Source organism: Myotis myotis, unplaced genomic scaffold (genome assembly GCF_014108235.1).
Source record: "Myotis myotis isolate mMyoMyo1 unplaced genomic scaffold, mMyoMyo1.p scaffold_m19_p_16, whole genome shotgun sequence".
Classification (NCBI taxonomy): domain Eukaryota; kingdom Metazoa; phylum Chordata; class Mammalia; order Chiroptera; family Vespertilionidae; genus Myotis; species Myotis myotis.
In genome coordinates this window covers 2,432,818-2,455,740 of record NW_023416320.1, presented here as the reverse complement: position 1 = coordinate 2,455,740, position 22,923 = coordinate 2,432,818, and the positions used below count along the sequence as shown (strand labels likewise).

At 54.5% G+C, this 22,923-nt stretch overlaps 1 protein-coding gene across 2 annotated transcripts in view; it reads right to left on the bottom strand.

Annotated features, from left to right (window-relative positions):
* The window catches only part of ZFAT (zinc finger and AT-hook domain containing), a 59,135-nt gene extending 36,800 nt beyond the window's left edge, over nucleotides 1-22,335 (bottom strand). The window contains exons 1-3 of one of the 2 annotated variants that reach the window (XR_004972384.1): nucleotides 21,718-22,335; nucleotides 7,547-7,723; nucleotides 270-521 (exon numbers count right to left, since the gene is read on the bottom strand). Coding sequence is in view for 1 of the 2 variants with exons in the window: in XM_036337606.1 (XP_036193499.1) it covers nucleotides 270-521; nucleotides 7,547-7,723; nucleotides 21,718-21,736 (448 nt within the window). In the remaining variant the exon portion in view is untranslated. The remainder of the gene's footprint in view (nucleotides 1-269; nucleotides 522-7,546; nucleotides 7,724-21,717) is intronic. The other variant, XM_036337606.1, reaches the window with a different exon arrangement.
* Between the last annotated feature and the right edge of the window lie 588 nt (nucleotides 22,336-22,923).

Genomic DNA, 22,923 nt, shown 5'->3' with positions numbered 1-22,923 from the left:
GAGGCAGCTGATCGATGTTTCTCTCTCATTGATGTTTCTAACTCTCTATCCCTCTCCCTTCCTCTCTGTAAAAAATCAATAAAATTAAAAATAAAAAAAAAAGATTTTGCTCAGTCATAGCCTATGATCATGACAAAAATAAGCTCTTTCCCAGAGGTGAGAGCTGTATAAATACGTGCTATTTCCAAGTAAGGACGGGACCCGGGAAAGCTGACAGGAGCGGTTAGAGCTCTTAGAGACCCCGCCACGCCCGCCCGCCGGGCAGTTACCTGCGTCGCCCTCGGCCTCGCCCAGGCTCAGCACGATGATGCAGATGTGCTTCCTCAGCTGGCGCAGGTTGGAGAACTTGCGCGCGCACTTGGGGCACTCCAGGCAGCTAGGGGCCAGGCTGCTGCCCTCCTCCGGGGCCCGCGGAGGGGCCTCGCTCGGACCCACGACGCCCCCCACCGGCTCCTCCTCGGCGCTGGGCTTCTTGGTGGACCCCTTGGGCCTGCCCCTCTTCCTCTTCGTGACGGACAGCTCTACGGGAAAGCAGAGGGCACGATGCAGTCACACGGCACTGGGCAGGGCATACACGCACCACCTAGCGTGGGAATCAGTTCAGGGTCACGTCTTCTAGGAGTGACAAGTGTGAGGCTGCAAACAATACCTCAGTGCTATATCTTTGCATCTGTAGGCCTATATACAGGGTGGGGCAAAAGTAAGTTACAGTTGTTCAGGTGGAAAAGAATGCAATAAATAATAAATAATAATACAAGAATAAACTGTGTTGCCCAGCTGGTGTGGCTCAGTGGTTGAGCGACAATCTATGAACCAAGAGATCACTGGTTCCATTCCCCGTCAGGGCCCAGGCCTGGGCTGCAAGCTTGGTCCCCAGTGTGGGGCGTGCAGGAGGCAGCCGATGGATGATTCTCTCTCATCACTGATGTTGCTATCTCTCTCTCCTTCTCCTTGCCCTCTCTCTAAAAATCAATGAAAACATTTTTTTTAAGAAGAATAAACTGTTTCGCGTACTCACAACTGGAAACCCACCCCGCACAATCAGTGTGGAATGCGGTGACTTGGAGTCACTTTAGCAGAACCTCTGCACAGGCTGCTTCTGTAACGTGGGTACCACCAGCCCCGGTCCCCGTCCCCACTGAGATCCAGGCTCAGACACCAGCCGACCCTGAACTGAAGCTCAGATGGTTAGAGGGATAGATGGATAGGAGCCAAACAGGGCTCTCCGGAGACCCACAGAAATTCCCCCTCCGGCAAGCCCAGCTGCCCAGCCTCCCTCAGGACAAACAAATGTGTACACACACACATTCACCCATATACACATACACACACACACCCATATACACAATCACACACACTCACCCATATACACAATCACACTCACACACACCCATATACACAATCACATACACACATACCCATATACATACTCACACACACTCACCCATATACACAATCACACATACACTCACCCATATACACACTCACACACACTCACCCATATACACAATCACACTCACACACACCCATATACACAATCACACACACACTCACCCATATACACACTCACACACACCTATATGCACACTCACACACACCCATATACACAATCACACACACACCCATATACACAATCACACACTCACACATATACACACTCACACACACCTATATGCACACTCACACACACACCCATATACACAATCACACACACACCCATATACACAATCACACACTCACCCATATACACAATCACACACACACACCCATATACACACACACTCACCCATATACACAATCATACATACACTCACCCATATACACAACCACACACACACACACCCCCATATACACAATCACGCACACACTCACCCATATACACAATCACACACACCCACATACACAATCACACACACACCCATATACACAATCATACACACTCACCCATATACACAATCACATACACACACACCCCCATATACACAATCACGCACACACTCACCCATATACACAATCACACACCCCCACATACACAATCACACACACTCACCCATATACACACTCACACACACCCATATGCACACTCACACACACTCACCCATATACACAATCACACACACCCATATACACACTCACATATACCCATATGCACACACACACACACCCATATACACACTCACACACACTCACCCATATACACAATCACACACACTCACCCATATACACACTCACATATACCCATATGCACACTCACACACACACTCACCCATATACACAATCACACATACACTCACCCATATACACAATCACACTCACATCACATCACACCATCATACACATCACACACACACCCATATACACACTCACACACACCTATATGCACTCACACACACACACCCATATACACAATCACACACACACACCCATATACACAATCACACACTCACCCATATACACACTCACACACACACCCATATACACAATCACACACTCACCCATATACACAATCACACACACACACCCATATACACAATCACACTCACCCATATACACAATCACACACACACTCACCCATATACACAATCATACACACTCACCCATATACACAATCACATACACACACACACCCATATACACAATCACGCACATACTCACCCATATACACACACACCCCCACATACACAATCACACACACACACACCCATATACACACACACACCCATATGCACACTCACACACACTCACCCATATACACAATCACATACTCACCCATATACACACTCACACACACCCATATGCACACTCACACACACACTCACCCATATACACACTCACACACACCCATATGCACACTCACACACACACTCACCCATATACAATCACATACACACTCACCCATATGCACACTCACACACACCCATATGCACACACACACACTCACCCATATACACACTCACACACCCCCATATGCACACTCACACACAGTCACCCATATACACACTCACACACACCCATATGCACACTCACACATTCTCTTATACTCACACATACCTATGCACAGGAGCTGGGCCCGTGAGGCCGTTTTTTCTGGGACCACAGCAGGTTTGATTAGGAAGTGGGAGAAGGAAGGAGGGCCCTCCTGCCGCCTGAGAAGATGAAAAGGCTGTAAAATAAGCCAGAGGACTTCGGGACCTTTGTGTTGTAAAGGGAGACCAAGATGATAAATCAATTACCGCTCAGTTAAAGGTCTAATTAAGTATCTCTCCAGCTAAAATGCTTTGTGAAGGTTAAACCTGAATGGAAATCGCTGGAGAGGAACTAAGCCTCCGCCAGCCTCGAATTCCATGGGCCTGCACAGAGGAAAGGAGGGCTGGGCGTTCTGACTAAAAGACTTCGGAAGGAATCTTCTCATATTAAAGCGTCTGAGCTATTAAAGCCACGAGAAACACCTTTGCAAATTAAATGACACAGGCACCCAGTCTTCGCATACACAGAAAATGATTCCAGGAGAATTGAGTCAGAAGCAAATTAGTTAATAAGGAAAATAATTTATGGAAGTAGCTCAGTGGTAAGAATTTGATTACACCGGGGACCAGAGAGCGGAAACCGCCTTCCCCCGGCGTCCCTGACGAGCAGGAGAGAGGACAGGGACGGGATGCATCCGGAGGACAGAACGGGGGTGTTGGTGGGGCTGCAGGAGCCCAGAGAAGACCTCCTACCCCCGCCCCAGGCTGAGGGACGAGTTCCCAGAGGCGACCTCAAGCTGCCTGAGCCTGAGGAACAGGCAGGGGAACCGGGCAAAGACCCTGCCAGGCCCCCAGGCCCCCAGGCAGAGCGATGGGCCAGGGCCTGCAGGATGGCGAGAGGGAGGCCCTGGGCCTGGGGGCTCACGGAGGGGGAGACGGGGGAGGTGGGCCCCCCGGAGGAGGGAGGGTTTGGGACCAAGGCCGGGGGACGGGGCTATCCCTGACCAGCAGTAAGGAGGGAAGGGTGGAGCCAGGACACGTGCGCCTTATGGAACACCCATCCCATGGGAAAGGCATCTGCCCTCTTATCACTTGTTCATTTACGATTTATAAACGGAATGAAAAATTCAAATTACTTTATCTCTGACTCACACTGCATTTCAGCAGGAAGAAAATCTTAATAAGCAAAGCCGGATACAAGGAGAATGAGCTGCTTTGTAACAGGATTTCACCAAGTTCTTTCCGTGGGAATCTGGAAGATGGCTACCTGCCGTATGGATTTTAAAAGAGACTGTGCATTTTCCGGCGTTTACAGATATTCAACCTGAGGCAGGTATACACACACCTAAAGTTCCTTTATATAAATATCTACCTATATCTATATCTATATCTGTATCTATATCTATATCTATATCTATCTATATATGTTATTTCAGAGAGGAAGGGAGAGGGAGAGAGAGATAGAAGCATCAATGATGAGAAAGAATCATTGATCGGCTGCCTCCTGCGCACCCCATACTGGGGATGGAGCCCACAACCCAGGCCTGTGCTCGTGACCTCCTGGTTCATAGGTCGACGCTCAACCACTGAGCAAAGCTGGCCGGGCCCACACCTGAAGTTCTGAAGGTCTGATCCCGTCTATCTGAGCAGCTACACTCTGGGAAGCACAGGCGTCCTGACTGCTCAGCGGGGAGGGGAGGCGGCTGCAGGGGCACTGAGGCTCCTCCTACAAGGTCACGGGGATGAGCCGGACCTACTCCCAGACTGGGTGGCCTGGGGTGGGCTGGCAGAGCGTCCAGGCCCTGGCACGAGGAGATTCGCATCCCCCCCGCCCCCCGCCCCCCACCCTGCTCAGTTTTATAAAGAAATCACTGACAAACACAAATGGTATAGCCCTGGCCAGTGCTCAGTGATTAGACCAGTGGTTCTCAACCCTGGCTGCACATTAGAATCACCTGGGAATCTTTTTAAAATCCTGATTTCTGGGCCTTTGTTTTGTGGCCCCACCCCATAACAAAGAAACAGTTTCCGGAGGATGAGGCCCAGAAATCAGGATTTTAAAAAGATTCCCAGGTGATTCTAATGTGCAGCCGAGGTTGAGAACCACTGGATTAGAGCATCAGCCCATGGACTGAAGGATCTCGGCTTCGATTCCGGTCAAGAGCACGTACCTTGGTTGCAGGCTTGAACCCTGGACCCAGTCGGGGTGCGTGTGGGAAGCAACCAATCGATGTGTCTCTCTCACATCGATGTTTTTCTCTCTCTCTGCCTCTCCCTTCCACTCTCTCTAAAAATCAACAGAGAAAATATCCTCGGGTGAGGATTAACAACAAAGAAAACTGTATTATTTGGTCTTATGTGACTTCCCTATGTACAAGATGCCTTAACCACTGAGCACACCAGCCAGGCTGAAAATTTGTACACTTGGATCAACACCTCCCATCCTCCCCTTGGCCACCAATGTTCTGCTCTCCGGCTCCATGAACTCTGCGAGTTTACATTCCATGTGCAAGTGAGACCACACAGGGTCTGTCTCTGTGTCTGGCTTATTCTGCTTGGCATAGTGTCTTCCAGATTCATCCATGTTGCCAAAGGAAGAATTCCCTTATGTTTTTATGGCTGAATAACGTTCGCCCGTGTGTGTGTGTGTGTGTGTGAGACATTTTCCAAACCCACTCGTCTCGCCATCGACACTGAGGAGGATTCCATAGCTCGTCTATTGTGCCTCCCACTGCAGTGGACATTGGGGGGGGGAGGGGGGAGCTGTTATCTCTGAGAGACTGATCCCATTTCCTGGGGATACATGCCCAGCAGAGGGCCTACCAGGCCCCATGGCAGTCCTGTTTTTCATTCTCGAGGAACCTCCATACCGTTTTCTCCACAGTGGCTGCCCCAAGCACATTCCTCCACCAGGGACCCTCCCCACGCCCTCGCCAGCTCATGATCGCTCACCTTGCTGCTGACAGCCCTTCTAGCAGGTGCCAGGCGCTACCTCACAGTAGCTAGCGCCGGTTCTCACTGCCCTCATGATTGGTCATGGGCACCTTTTATGTACCTGTCGCCATCTGGACATCATCTTTGGGAAAATGTCTTTCAGGTCTTGGCCTTTATTTCTAACTGGATTATTTGGTAGAGGTTTGGTGCCCAACACAGACCTCTGTCACCTTCCCTCTGCCCAAAGCAGAGAGCATCACATGTGAACACCAGGCGAGACGTGAGCATGTGTGACTGCCCAGCTGCGTTCTCGGGGGGAGAGGGCGGTCTCACAGGCCAGGCTGGGCTGAGGAACTCGACCACGACAGAAATGCTGCTTGTCCTCCTCGTGTACCATGACTGCTCAGTGCTGGGTCTTCGTGCTCCCCTGACGCGCTGACAGCGGCCAGAACAGCTCCTCCTATTGTCTCGGTGACTTATCGCTCCACCGGGTGCGTGGCTCTGAGCCCTGGGAACGTCCAGGGGACTCAATAACCACAGCACTTCCTGTCCGAGTCTCTCCTCGGCCACTGAGCCAGACAGGTGATCAATAAGCCAGCCTGCTTATTAGAAACGCGTCTGATAATTCCCAGGAAAGAGCAACTGGCTCTTTAGTGCGGCCATGAACCCTGGGGGGGCTCACGGCGACCGCCGGGCTTCTGCAGAGGAGACTGGCGCTCACTGTCTCCCCAAACAAAAACAGTTTTGTGGGGGCCTCTGCCAACTCCTGTTTGCAGCTGCTCCTCCTGTGCCGCTCGGCTCTGTCTGTGGGGACCTGGTTACCCGGCCTGCACGCTTTCTCTGCCCACCCACCGGCTGCATTGGAGGCCAGGCCACGGGGACGTCTGGGCAGGCACACGGTGTACCTCACCGCACACACTGACCCTGCCCACGAAGGAGTCTGTGCGGATCAAAGCTTTTGGCGATTTGAATCCTTGTTCCAAGTGTGTGTGATCAGTTCAGAAATGCTGTTTTTAATATGTATCGTGCATGCTAGGCATCATGTATGTTCTAAGAACAGCTTCCCTTTACTGTCCTCTCGGTGCCAGGCGGCATCCAGGAACTGCAGCCATGTTCTCTGACGTAACCCTCCCAGCCGCCTGCGCCAGCCAATCTGCCTCACCTTCCAGGTGAGCAAAGTGATGCTGAGGGAAGCTTCAGAGACTGCCGTTCGTGGGGGCCAGAGCTTATCTGACAACAGCACGTGCTTTTTAATCTGCTGGATGATGCCACCTCCATCCATTCACTAATTCATTCATTCGCTCACTCATTCATTCATTCACTCGTTCATTCACACATTCATTCACTCATTCACTCGTTCATTCATTCATTCACTTATTCATTCATTCACTAATTCATCCATCTACTGACCAGGCACCTAAAGGGACAGGGAATTCAAACACAATCTTATTTGAGCAGATCCACAATTAGACAGTTACTGTGCCTTCTGGGTTAAATATTTAGATTTTCCACATTTCTATGCCCATCAGACAAAAACCAGACACCAGACGGAAACTTAGAATCAAAGGATTTGAGAGCAACTCAGCACTATCGTCACAGACACACATCCGTGGGTGCGGCCCCCACCCAGCACGCGGCCCCCTTACCATCTCCAGCTTTGTTTGGGTGGGCAGGTTCGGGTGTACTCAGAGGCCTCAGGGGAATGATGATCTCATCAACATTAACCCCTTCTTCTGCGTGCTTCTCAGACACGTGGGAGAGGAGCTCCGACTGACTTGGTGAGAAAAGGTTACAGCATTTACACATGAAGATGGCCGGGTTTTCTGTGAGAAAAAATACATGTTATTTCACCTTCACAGAAACAATGATCCCTCCGTCCACCTACGAGAAATCCTGAAGGCTGCCCTTTGGAGAAGACGCCCGCCTCCCACCTGGCGTCTCCTGGACACCTGCAGAGCCAGGCAGCTCCCATCCAACTTCCCGTGGCCCTGCCGGAGAGTTCTTCCCTCCGTTTTCAGAACTTCGGTCCTTCTGGATCAAGTCCGTTATGGACTCCCTGCTACCCAAAGCTGCTCCGCAGCCTAGCTTTCAGCAACGACACGGCAGCGTAAAAACGAGCAGGGAACGTGAAGAATTATACCCAACTTCAAATGAATGCGCTGCCCTGGCGGCGATGAGGTATTCCAGCTGCACTCCCTTAAATGAGGTGCGAGGAGGAACCGACCAAAGGAGCATTTCTCAAGCGCCAAGACACCGTTCCACCGGCTGGCACGGAGACCAGGAACAAGGAGGACGGGATCTGTCGCCTTTCTAAGCCACTCACTTCCTATTTCAACTGTCATCACCGTCCACATTATCTACCGAGAGTCCGTGATGTTCACCCACTGTGCTAGACAGGAAGACGGGCTGGGGACAAGTCCCTGATTTCCGAGTCTGACACAGTAATTACAGGCACAGGTAAGAACATTAAACTTAGGATCCAATGACCATGAAAAGCTAGAATGTTTTAAGTATTTTTTATTGGCTTTAGAGAGAGGAAGGGAGGGAGAGAGAGAAACCTCGATGAGAGAGAAACATTCCTAAGGAACCCCGAGTGCCAGCCCTGGAAGGAGCCGGCTCTGCTTGGCTAGCGATGCGACCTTTGTTGAAGACACAGACACCTGCACGGCCGGGCAGCCTGGGTTCCGGAGCCCGGGGCTGGCAGCGTGCACGGCGCTCCCTCCCGTGCACACACACACGCGCACACACACACATGCACACACACGCGCGCAGCCTGGGTTCCGGAGCCTGGGGCTGGCAGCGTGCACGGCGCTCCCTCCCGTGCACACACACACACACACACACACATGCACACACACGCACACGCACACATGCACACGCACACACACGCACACGCATACGCACACGCACACACGCACACATGCACGCACACACACACGCACACACACACGCACACGCAGCCTGGGACTGTGCTGGGCCTGGTGCGGAGGGAACGGCTCAGAGGCGTCCGCAGAGCCGCGTGCAGACGGTAAAAGCCCGCGCACGCGAAGCAAGGGCGGGAAGGCTGCCTTCCCAGGGATGAAGGATGATAACCTGCCAAAATGCCAACAAAGGAGCGATTTCCCGCGTTAGAGCAGACGAATGTGAGAAAAACGGGCCTCGTCCCCTGAAACGTGACCGTGCTGCCAGCTCACGGTGAGGAGGAGGCACCATGTGGACGCCTCTTAGGCCCAAGTAGCACGCAGTCCTCCTGAGCAAAAGGGAAGCCCGGAGTGCGGGTTTGACCACTCGGGCCCGTGCACTGCCCACCAGTGTTAGCTCCTCTGTGCTAGTAAAAGGAATGCCTTAAAACAGCCGCATCCACAAGGCCTGGCTCCCGAGCTCCGACTTGCAATCAGCCGGGTCCTGTGACCTCTGACACCACTCGGTCTGGGGGCCCAGGAACACGTGGGGCCTCCGACCCCGCTCCTCCCTGGAGAAGGTCATGAGCTGGGATGGGCTCCCCCGGTCCCAGGAGGTGGGCTGGGCCCCGGGGCCTCTGGGCAGGGTCACTGGGAGCCGGCGGGTCCCACCCCTTCCTCTGGGCCCGGGAGGCACATGTCCTGGAGCGCGCCCAGCCCTGAGGCCCCCTCCCCAGCTCTCAGGATGTAGGGGATGGGATCCGGGACACTGGCTGTGCACCCCACACCGCTGTGAGCACCTTCCCCACCTGCCACCTGCGAGCATCACCTGTAGCGCGAGCCCCACCCGGCCCACCGCCGTCTTCCCGCAACAAGGGCGCTGCGGTGTGAGAGCAGCGATGGTCATGGCCGAGCTAAGCGTCTATCGGCAGCCACAGGTGATGGAGTGCCGCCTCATTAGACTGTTAAGTGGCGTTACTTAGAAGCGATAGCTTTTTTAAAAGCCTCTCCCTTCATCCCTGATCCGTATAAATCATCCTCTCTGCTCCGTGGGATTGATTAGCTCGAAGGCGCGCTGGGCGCCACAGCTCCGTCCTTCCCATCATCTCCCGGGAGGGGAGGGAGGCTGGTCCTCCCAGAGCTGCGTTTCTGCTCCTTGTTCCTCACCTGCCCCGAGGTTATTAAATCCGAGAGAGCAGGGCCAGTGGCCAGGGGTGAACCTGAGGGGGGACGGCGGGGGGAAGGTGAAGGATTAAAGAAGACAGACAAGAGAATGAAGCTGGGGCTGGGTGGGACGCTGCTCTCGGATGGAGAGACAGCGCCACCGCCTGCAAGCCGAGTGTTTATTTTATAGCAGATCCCACGAGGCAAAGCAAGGGCGAGGTCAAGATGTTTACAATGTTCTCTGGGGTTTCAAATCCACTCAAGTACATGCACCTGGTCAAGCTCTGTTTTGGCAGCACTTACTGCACCTCCCGAAGCCCACATCACTCAGCCACGTGGGACCACAGGTTCGGACCAGAAGGTCAAGCTCACAACCATAGCCTTTGGCTGTCATTGTGCTGGGATTTGCACGTGGTTTTGCCACGAGAGGACCGTGCCCTCTTATTAGTCCGAGGCTTGAACCTGTCCAAACGCTGTAGCCGCTCCCCACAGCTGGCAGCTTCCCAGGGGGAGTGGGGATATTGAGCAACGTAGAGCCATTCTGCTTCACGTCCACAAACACAGCCGCACGTTGCACAGCTCAGTACAATTTAAAATACCTTATTCCTTTATCTTCAGGGAGAGAGGCTGGGGATAGGACCAACCATTTTCCTTCCATTTCGTTTATTTTACAGAACTTCTTTTTAAATATCTTTTTATTGCTTTCAGAGAGGAAGGGAGAGGGAGAGAGAGAGATAGAAACATCAGTAATAAGAGAGAATCACTGATCGGCTGCCTCCTGCACACACCCCACTGGGGATGGAGCCTGCAACCCAGGCATGTGCCCTTGACCAGAATCGAACCCTGACCTCCTGGTTCATAGGTCAACGCTCAGTCACTGAGCCACACCGGCCAGGCTACTCTACAAACTCTTCACCAGCTACGGATACACCCCAGAACCTAGCGAGGGAACATGGATACAGAACCTGGCATGTCTACACGAGAACATGCCAACCACATGCCTGCCGCAGGAGAGCACGTGGCGGACGCAGACCTCCCTGTGGCTGGGGCACCGGGGAAGGCTTCTGGGGGAAGGAAGGGAGTTGAAATAGTCCAGGAGCAGGCAGCACAGCAGAGGCAGGGCAAGGGCAGTGAGGAGCGGGAACTCCTGCCGGCAGGGGCACGGCTGGCCTGGGGGGCAGCACAGAGGCGGGCCTTGCCCTCAGCCTTGTGTGTCGAGAGGGGAAGTCATCGTCACACGTACTGGGTGCCGGGAGCCGGTCCATCCTGCTGTTTCAAGGGACCTGGCATATATGGCATACTGTTCTTAATATGTTTGCTCACCTTCTTGGCACTATGTGTTTTAACCAAGGTCTCCTCTCTGAGAAAGGTTGTTTCCCCAGGTAGGGATTTTCCCCTGAAGTTAGGGAGGGAATAAAACCTCTTAACTAAGTGCCAGGCGGGTAATTAATCACTTTAACTACGAACAATCATGCTTAAGCTACATAATCTTTACTCCCTGGAATGGAGATAAGAAACGCCCTAACCTTTGTAATAGAGATTGATAGGATTGAATCAACTGGTATAAATACAGATGTAACAAGACAGCGAGACACAGAACTTAGAACACAGAACTTAGAATACAGAGCTTAGAACACAGAACTTAGAATACAGAACTTAGAACACAGAACTTAGAACACAGAACTTAGAAGACAGAACCTACACAGAACCTACAGACAGAAGAACTTCGCTGGAGAGAACATGGCAAAAGATCCTGGACTGAACCTGACTAGAACCTGGTGACTGAACCTGGCTGGAGAACCTGAACAGAACCTGGCTGAAGAACCTAGCGAGGGAACATGGATACAGAACCTGGCTGGAGAAACTGGAGAACCTAGCAAGAGAACATGGTCACAGAACCTAGCTGGAGATCCTATGCAGAACCTCTCTGGAGATCCAAACCAGAACCTCTCTGGAGATCCAGACCAGAACTTGGCTGGAGATCCTGGCTAGGCTGCTGATCAACTGAACGCTGCCTCCATGTCATTCCTTCTTCGCCGACTCCGTCCACACCTTTGGGGACCCCTGGACCCGCTGGGGCTGGACCCCAGCAACTGGGGACTTGCTGTAACCAAGTAACGGGATTGACAGAGGAAGAGTAACGAGCAGGAAGCTCATGCCAGGTAAACCCTCCGGCGCTGGCACCCAGCAAGGCTCCCGCCCGCCTGGGTAACCTCACAACAATCCCGTGAGATGGTTTTATTGTATTTCCTCAAACCCAAGACCTCTCCCTCACGAGGCCCCGATGCACACACCACTAGCTTAGAGAAACACCACCCCATAAACGAAGGCTCATCATCACCGCAGGGAGAGGCGCCTCCGGTGGCAGAGATGCTGAAGGTGAGTCACGGGACCAAGGAAATTCAGCAGCGCTGCAGGTTTCAGGCCCAGCACCCACCGCATGGCCTGGAGCCGGGGAGGCTGGCCGCGGACTGGGGAGAGCCCGACGCCCACCCCTGCTCTCCCCTCATACGGCCCCATGCCCCACTCACACCGTCTGGCGGGAGCCCCACTTCTGGGTGTATCCCAGCAGTACCCTGCACCCTGACTTCCGGGGAGGGGAGGAGGAGAACCTTTTCTGAGTGCTGGGCACGTCCACACCCCTCCTCACAGGGACCCTGACAGCAGGGCCCTGGCTGGCCCTACAGGCACCCCTTCCTTAAGACACTAGCGCCCCCTGTCAGTAAGTGGCCATAATACACTGCTTTTGTCGGAACAGGACACTCAACTACCATTTGCTGAAAACTCATGACAAACGTACGAATCTATACGTGAAATGAGCCCCCGTGGGTGTCCCACGGCCCTGCTAGCAAGGCAGCCGTGAAGGTCTTATCCCACGTGACAGAGGAGGGAACGGGGACCCAACAGACCAGCTCCCGGCCTGTGTGGCACCAAAGCTACATGGTCACTGAACTCCAGGCATAAAGCAGCTGTGGGTGCATGCGTGGATGTGCATGTGTCTACACGAGAACATGCCAACCACATGCCTGCCGCAGGAGAGCATGTGGCGGACGCAGACCTCCCTGTGGCTGGGGCACCAGGGAAGGCTTCTGGGGGAAGGGAGCAGGCAGCACAGCAGAGGCAGGGCAAGGGCAGTGAGGAGCGGGAACTCCTGCCGGCAGGGGCACGGCTGGCCTGGGGGGCAGCACAGAGGCGGGCCTTGCCCTCAGCCTTGTGTGTCGAGAGGGGAAGGCAAATTCAAGGTTAGGCAGGCAACCCAGGCGCCTCTGGAGGGGGCGGCAGCTCCTGGTCCGGGGAGAGCCCAGGGGCACGGCAAGCTCCTCGCTCACCCACCCTGCCACGAAGAGCCAGATCAGACCCGAATATGCTGCACGGGCCCGCGGAGCACCGTGCCCAGTACCAGAGGGCCGTGGTTCGGGGAGGCCGGGCAGGGAAGGCCAGGAGCTCCCCGAGCCGGACGCTCCGGGATCCCCACGTGTCGGCCGTGAGAAGGAAAAGCTTAAGTTTCCACGACTCAGAGTGGCACCCAACCTCCCCGGCCGCAGGATGGCCTCGGACTGCCTCCTCTGTGGGCCCAGAGCGTCGCTGCTGTGACTGCGCCTGACTCCTGCTGTCCTGGGAAGTGCCCGGCAGGCGATCGGCCATCATCACCCCCAACCCCCAGCACCACCCCCATCTGCCCCATTTCAGGGAGAACGCTGGGCACAGAGAAGTTCATGAGTTGCCCAGGAGCCCAGCCAGATAAAAAGTCCACACTTGACCCAGCTGACCTTCCACGCTGACAGCATCTCTGCCTGCCTGCCCGCCCGTCCGCCCACCCACCCAGCGGCCAGCACCGTGCCAGGGGAAATGCGCTATTTCCTGTCAAAGGCGAGCTGGTCCCTGTGAGGAACGCAAGCCTTGGTCCCCAATCTGAAGTTGGCATCATGGTTACAGAGACAGTTCGAACAGTTAATTACAACTAAGAAGGGTCGCTACTGCGAAAGGGGGCTTTGCTCTCCGCCTGTTAGGATTTACTACAGCAATCCATCGCAGGGCAGCAGGGAGCTGGAGAACGCGCCTGCCGGATGGGGGCGCTATCCACTCTCCCAGAGCAAAAACAACACCACCAAACACAGGGCCCTCATTCATTCATGAGCGGGCACCATACACGCGCTAGCGGCGCCCTCTGGTGGCCGGCCGGGGCACTACACCCTGCACTCACTGGAGCCGCACGGAGCTGTCCGTCTATTCTGCACACACTTCTCTACATGCAACTCATCAATTTTTTAATTTTTATTTTTGTTACTCTTCATCCAAGGATGTCTTTCCATTGATCTTTTAGAGAGAGTGGAAGAGAGAGGGAAAGGTAGAAACATCGATGTGAGAGAAACATATCAATTGGTTGCCTCCTGCACGTGCCGGGAACAGGGCCCGGCGGGGAGGAGCCTGCAACGGAGGTCCGTGCCCTTGACCGGAATCAGACCCAGGACCCTCCAGTCTCCAAGCCGACGCTCTATCCACTGAGCCACACCAGCCAGGGCAGTCATACCAATTGTTAAAAATGTACAGGGGGACGTGTAAAGTAGAAGATTTGGGGGGAACAGATTCTGATATGCAGGTGAATGTTATTTAAAACGACACAGTCGGTCAGAGAAGGCCCCGAGGCCCAGACCAGAGACCACCTGAGCCCCAGCAGCCCCATGCCCCTGACACAGGTATTTGGCCCGTGGGGCTTCCGTGTCCACATCTGCACAGGGCTGTGGGGGGCTGCAGGACACCGTGAGTGCCACGTGTCCAGCTCAGTGACCTCCCAGAAGCAGCTGGACAGGCACCTACCTGAGGCAGGGCCCGGGGCCCCCCACCCCCGACTGGCTCGCCTCCAGTGCAGGGGACGCTGTGTGAGCCTCTGAACATCCTCAGGCCTCCATTTTCCCCCTGAAAGACGGGGGGCCCTAACAGAGGTGGCCTTCGGATGCTTTAAAGTGGAATTGGTCTTCAGGCCTCATCCAGAGGCTGGGAAGAGAGAAGGACAGAATCACCTGGACCAACACAAGGACGTGGGACAGCCCCACCCAGCACCCAGCTCCCTACAGCCTGGAGAGACCCCTGTGAACCTGTCCTCCCCCCCACACCCCACCCTCCCCACCCACAAATAATCTCCATGGGGCCCCCCAGCTCTGAGGCTCAGGGGCAGCATTCCCAATCAATGCACGCCCTAATTTGTGGTATGATCATCATGCCTCTCGTAAAATGCCGACGAGCGCGCCACCTTCCACAGCTCACCGAGTTAACATTTTTATTAAAAGCAAGAGAGAAATCCTGCGAGTGTTCCTTTGCTGAAACCGGATTAACAAAATAACATGAGAAATGCTGGGGCTCGGCTAGAACTAAGGCTGGGCCCGCGGCAGCACTTCAGTGTTAGGCATCCACCTGTCTTCCGCGCTGCAACTTGGCCTCATTCTCCTGAAGTTATTTCTCAGCCCGCTCCCAGCGAGAGCCCTGGGCAGGCGCACATTTAACACTGTCACCGCGGAAGGGAAAACACCCCAAACGCTTCATGTAAGTAGGAGCAGCCCCCATTCTCTAAGTGCCAGCAGGACCCCAGCAGATGTGTGGTTAGCTCTGAGGATGTCGGGAGCCCCCCTACCCCCCATGAAGCCTTCTGTCATCACAGCTGCCTCTAGAGTGACCACGTCTCTGGGATCACATCCATGTTACACACAAAATGTGCTGCCCGACCGGCATGGCTCAGTGGTTGAGCATTAACCTATGAACCAGGAGGTCGCGGTTCGATTCCCGGCTGGGGCACATGCCCAGGTTGCGGGCTGGATCTCCAGTGGGGCTGTGCAGGAGGCAGCCTATCAGTGATTCTCTCTCATCATTGACGTTTCTGTCTCTCACTCTCACTCTCGGAAATCACTAAATATATATACATGTATTTTTAAATGTGCTCATAGGGTTGTGAAGACCTGGTTGGGGGGGGGGGGGCCTGGGAGGAAGGCGGTAAAGAGGCGGAAATGGGCGGCATCTGTAATACTATCAACAATAAAAAACATATTTTTAAAAATGAATAGAAATAACTAATTTTTATGTGCTGAGTCCTCTCCCACTGTGCAGTGGATGTGAGGGGACAGCAGTGCCCACGGCCACCGCGCCACCGGCCCCGCGTTTCCAGTTTCGCTGTCTGGGCTTCTTTCAGTCCCTTTGTGTGGCTGACCCACCTTTTCCTCACTGCTGAAGGTGAAGGGCCGGGACACTTAGCCATGGCCGACCAGCGTCCCTGCCCGCACTGCTCGGGCAGAGGCCGCCCAGGGACACATTTCCACTCATCGCTGTCCGGCCCGGAAGCCGGCTGTGCGCTCCGGGCCCCCGGGGTCGTCCTGGAAGGAGATGGAGTAACAGCCGGGGCGGAACTGCAGGCCGAGGTCAGAGACACGCAGATCCGTCTGCAAACCTTAAGTGAAAGGCTGAGCCCCGCCTCGGTGATGCAGTGTTCTGAACTTGAAAATTAATTCTAGGAGAAAGAACTGCCTTTGATATTCAAACCTGTCGAAGGTCCTTCCCCAGAAGAGACTGACTTTCAATTCAAGCGGAAAGAGCCGCGGGGAAAGGAGACTCTCCAGCCGCCTCCGCCCCCTCGCAGCCCCCAGGCGCTCCCCGCTTCCTAGGGACTCAGGCATTAGGTGTACTTCCCAAACACCTGAGCTACTCTGTTCTGATCAGGGAAAAAGTAACTTTAACTTCTGTGTATTAATCTCACAATTCCACACTTAGTGAATGTGCGACATAAACCACACACTGAGCCAGCTGGGCACGTTTCGGAAACGAGCACGGCACAGACCCGCCTCCAGGAACATAAATAATTTTGTTCGTGGGAATAATTTAAAGTGACTGCAGGGTTTTTGTGGGTTTTTTACACCGGTGCCCCGCTGCACGCATTTGTGCACATTTAAAGGAAATTAATCAGAAGGTGGCTGGTGGGACTGGGCGAGACGGGTTGGACACACCCTGGGGCCAACCTCCCGCGGTCCCTCCCCAACCGGCCGCACCTGGAGTGGCGCTGGGGCTCGAAGGGCGTCTGCTGAGTGAGCGGGTCCTTCCAGCAGGTGGGGTCCCTCGGCCTGGCCTGCGACATCCCCCGAGGGGTCCCAGAGTGCGAGAAGTTGCTGTCATCCAGGGTGTGGAACACAACAACATAACCCACAGCCAAAGGTGGAATCGCACGGCCCCGGGAGGAATCGGGGTCCCTCCTCTCTGGTTTTGGGGTGCGTCACCCGAGAACTGCCGCCGCCAAGTCACTGCAGTTCGGCAGCTCCTGCATTGAGTGTCTGTCGCTTGGTGGTCAGTGCACATCATAGCAACCGATCAGACACTTAGCATATTAGCCAATGCTAAGAGGGAATCACTGACCAGCTGCCTCTTACACGCCCCACACTGGGGATTGAGCCCACAATCAGAGCATGTGCCCAGACCAGGAATCGAAGCCTGATCTCCCCAGGACGCCCCAGGCCTCCCCAGGACTCCCCAGGCCTCCCCAGGACCCCCGTGTCTCCCCAGGACCCCCGTGTCTCCCCAGGACCCGGCGCCTCCCTGGAAGCTCCCACCCGTGCCTATCAACATGCCTCTCCCCACAAAAGGAGACGCAGAGTTCATTCCTTTCGCTACAATATAAGACATACACTCACTCTAGAAATTCACATACTTAAAAAAGTAAAAAATAAACAAACACGTCTGGGGAAAAACCTAAAATAAAATACAACAGGAACAGACGAAGGGAGGCCCGTGTGAATGAGCACCCACCCCGCACGGCAACGGGAGGGGGGAGCTGGTGTCTGCACCGCAGGCCTCAGGCTGAGCGAGAAGAGACCACAGTGCCGGGGGACACGGTCCTAGACCCCCGCAGAGGCCTGAGACCCCAGACAGTACGAAACCCCGCATGCAAACCCTGCACGCACTGTTCCCTGCGCACACAGACACGGTGTGACCCACACAGCAGGCCCAGCCAGAGGCGACAATAACTAATGACAGGAATGAGTTCTGCAAGGGCCCTGTCCTCGCCCTTCGTCTGGCCATGACGCGCGCCGACGCAGGGACAACCCATCCCCGGTCTGTGTAGACGTCCCTCCCAGCGTCAAGGACTCGGTGTCTCTCCTTTCGGGGGGCCCCTTGCGGAGGGCTCCAGAGAGGAGCACTGCCATCCACGGGACACGCGTTCCCTCCCGCCTCCCACCCACAGCTGGAGCGCCCTTTCGCCCCAGCTAAGCCCGCAGTTGGAGCACAGGTGTGCCCCCTTCACCTCCGCACACAGGCGGTTCCTCCTGAGCGCTCGCAGCAGCCTCGGCCTCAGCCGCGCAGGTTAAGGTTAAGGGGCCCAGGTGTGAGCAGGGGCTCAGCCAGGGCCGGCGCCCTCAACCCCGCGGCCTCCCCCCCGACCCCCACATACAACTGTTTTTTCCTAACTGAGTTGAGATCTTTTTTATGAGTTCTACTATTTTACTTACAGATCTTTTCCCCATACACAATCATATTCTCTGTGAGTACTAAATCTGTATCTGCTTTTTCTTACTGGCTGACATCTTCAATAAAAGATGAAATAGAGCCTGGCCAGTGTGGCTCAATGGCTGGGCGTCAACCCATGAACTAGGACAGTGGTCGGCAAACTCATTAGTCAACAAAGCCAAGTATCAACAGTACAACGATTGAAATTTCTTTTGAGAGCCACATTTTTTAAACTTAGACTATATAGGTAGGTACATTGTTATTAACTTAATTAGGGTGCTCCTAAGGCTTAGGAAGAGCCACACTCAAGGGGCCAAAGAGCCGCCTGTGGCTCGAGAGCAGCAGTTTGCCGACCACAGGCCTAGGAGGTCACCTTCGATTCCTGGTCAGGGCATGTGCCTGAGGCAGGGGTCCTCAAACTACGGCCCGCGGGCCACATGCAAATACAAATATTGTATTTGTTCCCGTTTTGTTTTTTTACTTCAAAATAAGATTATGTGCAGTGTGCACAGGAATTTGTTCATAGTTGTTTTTTTAAACTATAGTCCGGCCCTGCAACGGTCTGAGGGACAGTGAACTGGCCCCCTGTTCAAAAAGTTTGAGGACCCCTGGAGGTGTGGGTTCAGTCCCCAGTAGGGGGCGTGCAGGAGGCAGCTGATCGATGATTCTCTTATCACTAATGTTTCTATCCCTCTCCCTTCCTCTCTCTGAAATCAATAAAAACTTATTTTTTAATAAGTTAATTTTTTAAAGGTGAAATAAAAGTGACAATAAAAATTATTCCTATCTTATTCTTAATTTCAAAGAGAAAGCTTTCATTGTATCACCAATAAATACGTTTTCTACAGGACTTTAATTTTTTTATTTTTTTTATCTTTCAATTACAGTTGACATTCAATATTATTCCATTTTAGTTTCAGGCACGCAGCAGATGGCTAGGCATTTATCTAACTTACAAAGCGTTCTCCCCGGTAAGTGTGGTGCCCACCTGGCACCGTGCAGTTATTACCACATTACTGACTATATTAATACCCTGTGCTTACTTCAGAGCTGAGAACTTCCACCTTTTCCCTTAAAGCCGTGGTCGGCAAACTGCGGCTCGTGAGCCACATGCGGCTCTTTGGCCCCTTGAGTGTGGCTCTTCCTAAGCCTTAGGAGTACCCTAATTAAGTTAATAACAATGTACCTACCTAGATAGTTTAAGTTTTAAAAATTTGGCTCTCAAAAGACATTTCAATAGTTGTACTGTTGATATTTGGCTCTGTTGACTCACGAGTTTGCCGACCATTGCTAAAGGAAGCACTTTGCAGCTTCTCTGTGTGCATCCGAATTGCCAACATCACTACTCTTGCCCTTTGGGGCCGTTCTTATAAAGTAACATCAGGGTGACCTGAACACACCCACTGGGGCACCCCGACAGTCGATCTGGTGACCGAGGTGCTGCTGAGTGAGTAGCAGGCGGGAGGGTCTACAGCAGGCAGGCGTGGGTGGACCACGGGGTCACTCACATCCCGATCGGGACCGAGCGGGGCATTTCATCACCTACTCAGAACGGTGCACAATTTAAAAGCCGCCAGTTGTTTATTTTTGGAATTTTCCCTTTAATATTTTTGGATCACGGGTGACCATGGGTTGGTAAGTGAAACCATGATAATGGAAACTGTGGCTAAGCGGGGGGCTGTTATAATTAACTATTAAGCTCTAGCCCGGACAGTGTGGCTCAGTGGTTGAGTGATGACTCGTGAACCAAGAGGTCACGGGTTCGATTCCTGGTCAGGGCACATGCCCAGGTTGGGAGCGTGTAGGAGGCAGCTGGGATTACCTAGGGAGAGAAAGAACAATAAAGGGGAAATCGCTCTGCCAGGCACAGCTGCAGTAGGAGCCAAGAGGGCAGCCACAAAGGGGAGGTGTCCAATCTGGGGAAAGACCTGCCTGGTTAGGGGGCGGGCCCAGCACAAGCCACAAAGGATTAGGAAAGAGATTGGTCAGTTCCAAAGAGCTGGTCCTTCCCCAGTAGGGGGGTGCAGGAGGCAGCCCATCAATGATTCTCTCATCATTGGTGTTTCTCTCTCACCCTCTTCCTATCTGAAATCAATAAACTATATATGTATAAAGATTTATTGGGGCAGAAATGAAAGACTGCCCCCAGGTGCCCGGAGGCTGTATCTCATCCATGCCAGGGTCCAGCAGTTCTGGTCCAACCAGGGCATGTGCCCTTGACCAGAACTGAACCCAGGACCCTCAGTCCGCAGGCCAACTTTCTATCCACTGAGCCAAACCGGCTAGGGCTCTCCCCCAATAAATCTTACCACTACACCCCATCCCCCCATGCCTGGGTCTTCTGACCCCTTGGAGGAGCCCTGTTTCCACCGGCAACACCTGGACCCTGACTCTAAACAAGAGCCAGGAAGCAGTCACCACATCCCAACCTCGTCCCTGCCTAGGGATGTCTTCCCATCCCTCCTGGTCAAGCTCTATTCCTGCCGTGCCCCTCACGGGGGCACTTCCCACATGGCCTCCGCCTAGAGAACAAAGGCTGGACTCGAGAAGGCTGAGAACCTGCTTCTGCTGGGAAGCCAGAAACCAGAGAGGGCTGCCTGGAGGAGGTGGCATGTGGGCTTAACGAAGCGGAGCAAGGGCCCCCAGCGGACCTGGGCAGCAGGTGGCGGGTAAATTCCAATTTATCACTGCGTGTCACAAGGTCACCGGTTGCAAGGCCAGTCCCTCGCGTTTACTGCCTCCTCTAGGGACCGGTAGGACCCAAAGGCCCTTTCCTCCAGCAGCTCATCTGAACTCTGTCCCTTCCAAGCATCCCGGCCGAGTCCGCGGGTCTAAAGGTGCTGCTCATTTCACAGAGGAGGAAACTGAGCCAGGCAAGACGGAGGCTCAACCACAAGGCCGAAGAGTTGGCAGCGCCTCGATTCGAACCTCCGGCCCCCGAGGCCGCCCGATCCGTCGCTGGCGCGTGCCCCAGCCCCGCCCGTTGCCCTGGAAACGGCTCGCGCACGCGCAAACACTGCCTCCCCGCTTCCGCCAGCACCCTTGCTACATTTTTTTTTTTTAAGTAAAAAATCCCGAGGCGGCGGGATACTGCCAGCGGCGGAGCGTGCCGTCGAAGGACGCCGCTGCGTGCGCTCCCCGCCCCGGGACGCGGATCCCTCCGCCGCCCCGCAGCCGCCGCGCTTCTTCCGGGCCCCCAGCTGCCGGCGGCCTCGCGCCGCGCCCCACCCCCACCTCCCCTCCACCCCCACCCCCACCCCAGCCCCGCTCACCTGCCGCTCGCGTCTCCATGGCAACGCCCCCACCGCGGAGGAAAAAAAAGCCTGGGGCTCTTCCGGGCCCCCTCCCGTGCCCACCGACCAAGCGGGGCGTCCCGCTGATGCTTCGCTTTTTATTTTTATTTTTTTAAGGAAAGAGCCGGCGAGGTTATGGCGAATCTGCGGCATCCAACATGGCGGCTGGAGTCTTCGCCCTCCTCCTCCCGGGTGGCTGACGCCGGCGTGGCCGACGTCAGCCTCGGAGGACCCGCCCCCAGCGCCGAGCGCGGCGAGGCCGGCTCGGGCTACTGCGCATGCTCACGCCAGAGGCCGCGCTTAGCATCCCGTTCCGCAGGTTCCGCCGCTCCGCGTTTTGAACCACGCCTGGGAAGGGGCTATCGGGAGGCCTGGAATGCGGATCACAGGATTCGGAGCCTGCCCAGGTCCGCTACCTGCTGCCCGCGCTTCCACCCCCTGGTGTGGAGCGAAGGGCCTGGGCATAGAGCGTTCAGAGTTGGTCTCCCACTTCCGCCCTTTGCTAACTAATCCGGGGCAGCGATTCAACTATTCTTGGTCTCAGTTCACCAATGTGTCAATTGGGTGAACGTCAAGGAAACCGTAAACATAAGTCAGTGTTTCCCTGTCACGTGGCAGTTTCCTGTTGGCCGGAGGGGCCGGACTGGGCGGCGTCCACGCCGACAGAACTAACCTAGACCACCTTGAGGATGCCTCCGCCAGCTCCCCTTGCAGAACGTCTCAGTGGGGTGTGAGCGCACCCCTGACACCCCCCCCCCCCCCCCCCCGGCTTCTGCTCACACACGCCTTCTGCAGGCAACAGGCTCTAGTTGCGATGCACTTTGTTTTCGTGGCTGTTTGTTTATTGTTAGGTTCCCCAAGTTACCCACACACCCTCCCCGCAAAGCGCCGGGTCCAAGGTGGCGGTTAGCTCTGCCACATCTTTCAGATCTCTGCTCGGATGACGTCCCTGAGGGGTCCCCCATCACCCCCTCTAAAGTAACCCTCCTCAGTCACTCTGTCTCTTCTACACAGAATCTATGACGACCTCTCACTGGCTTTTCTCAGTTGCTTGCCTTTGTCCCTCGTGGTCACCCTTTAGCCCCAGAAACTAGGACTGAGCCTGACAGCTGGTAGTTAAAGAAATGAGTGCGTTTGTGCTGCTTGCACTGTTAAGGTTATCTTCATAACAAATGATAGTGTGTT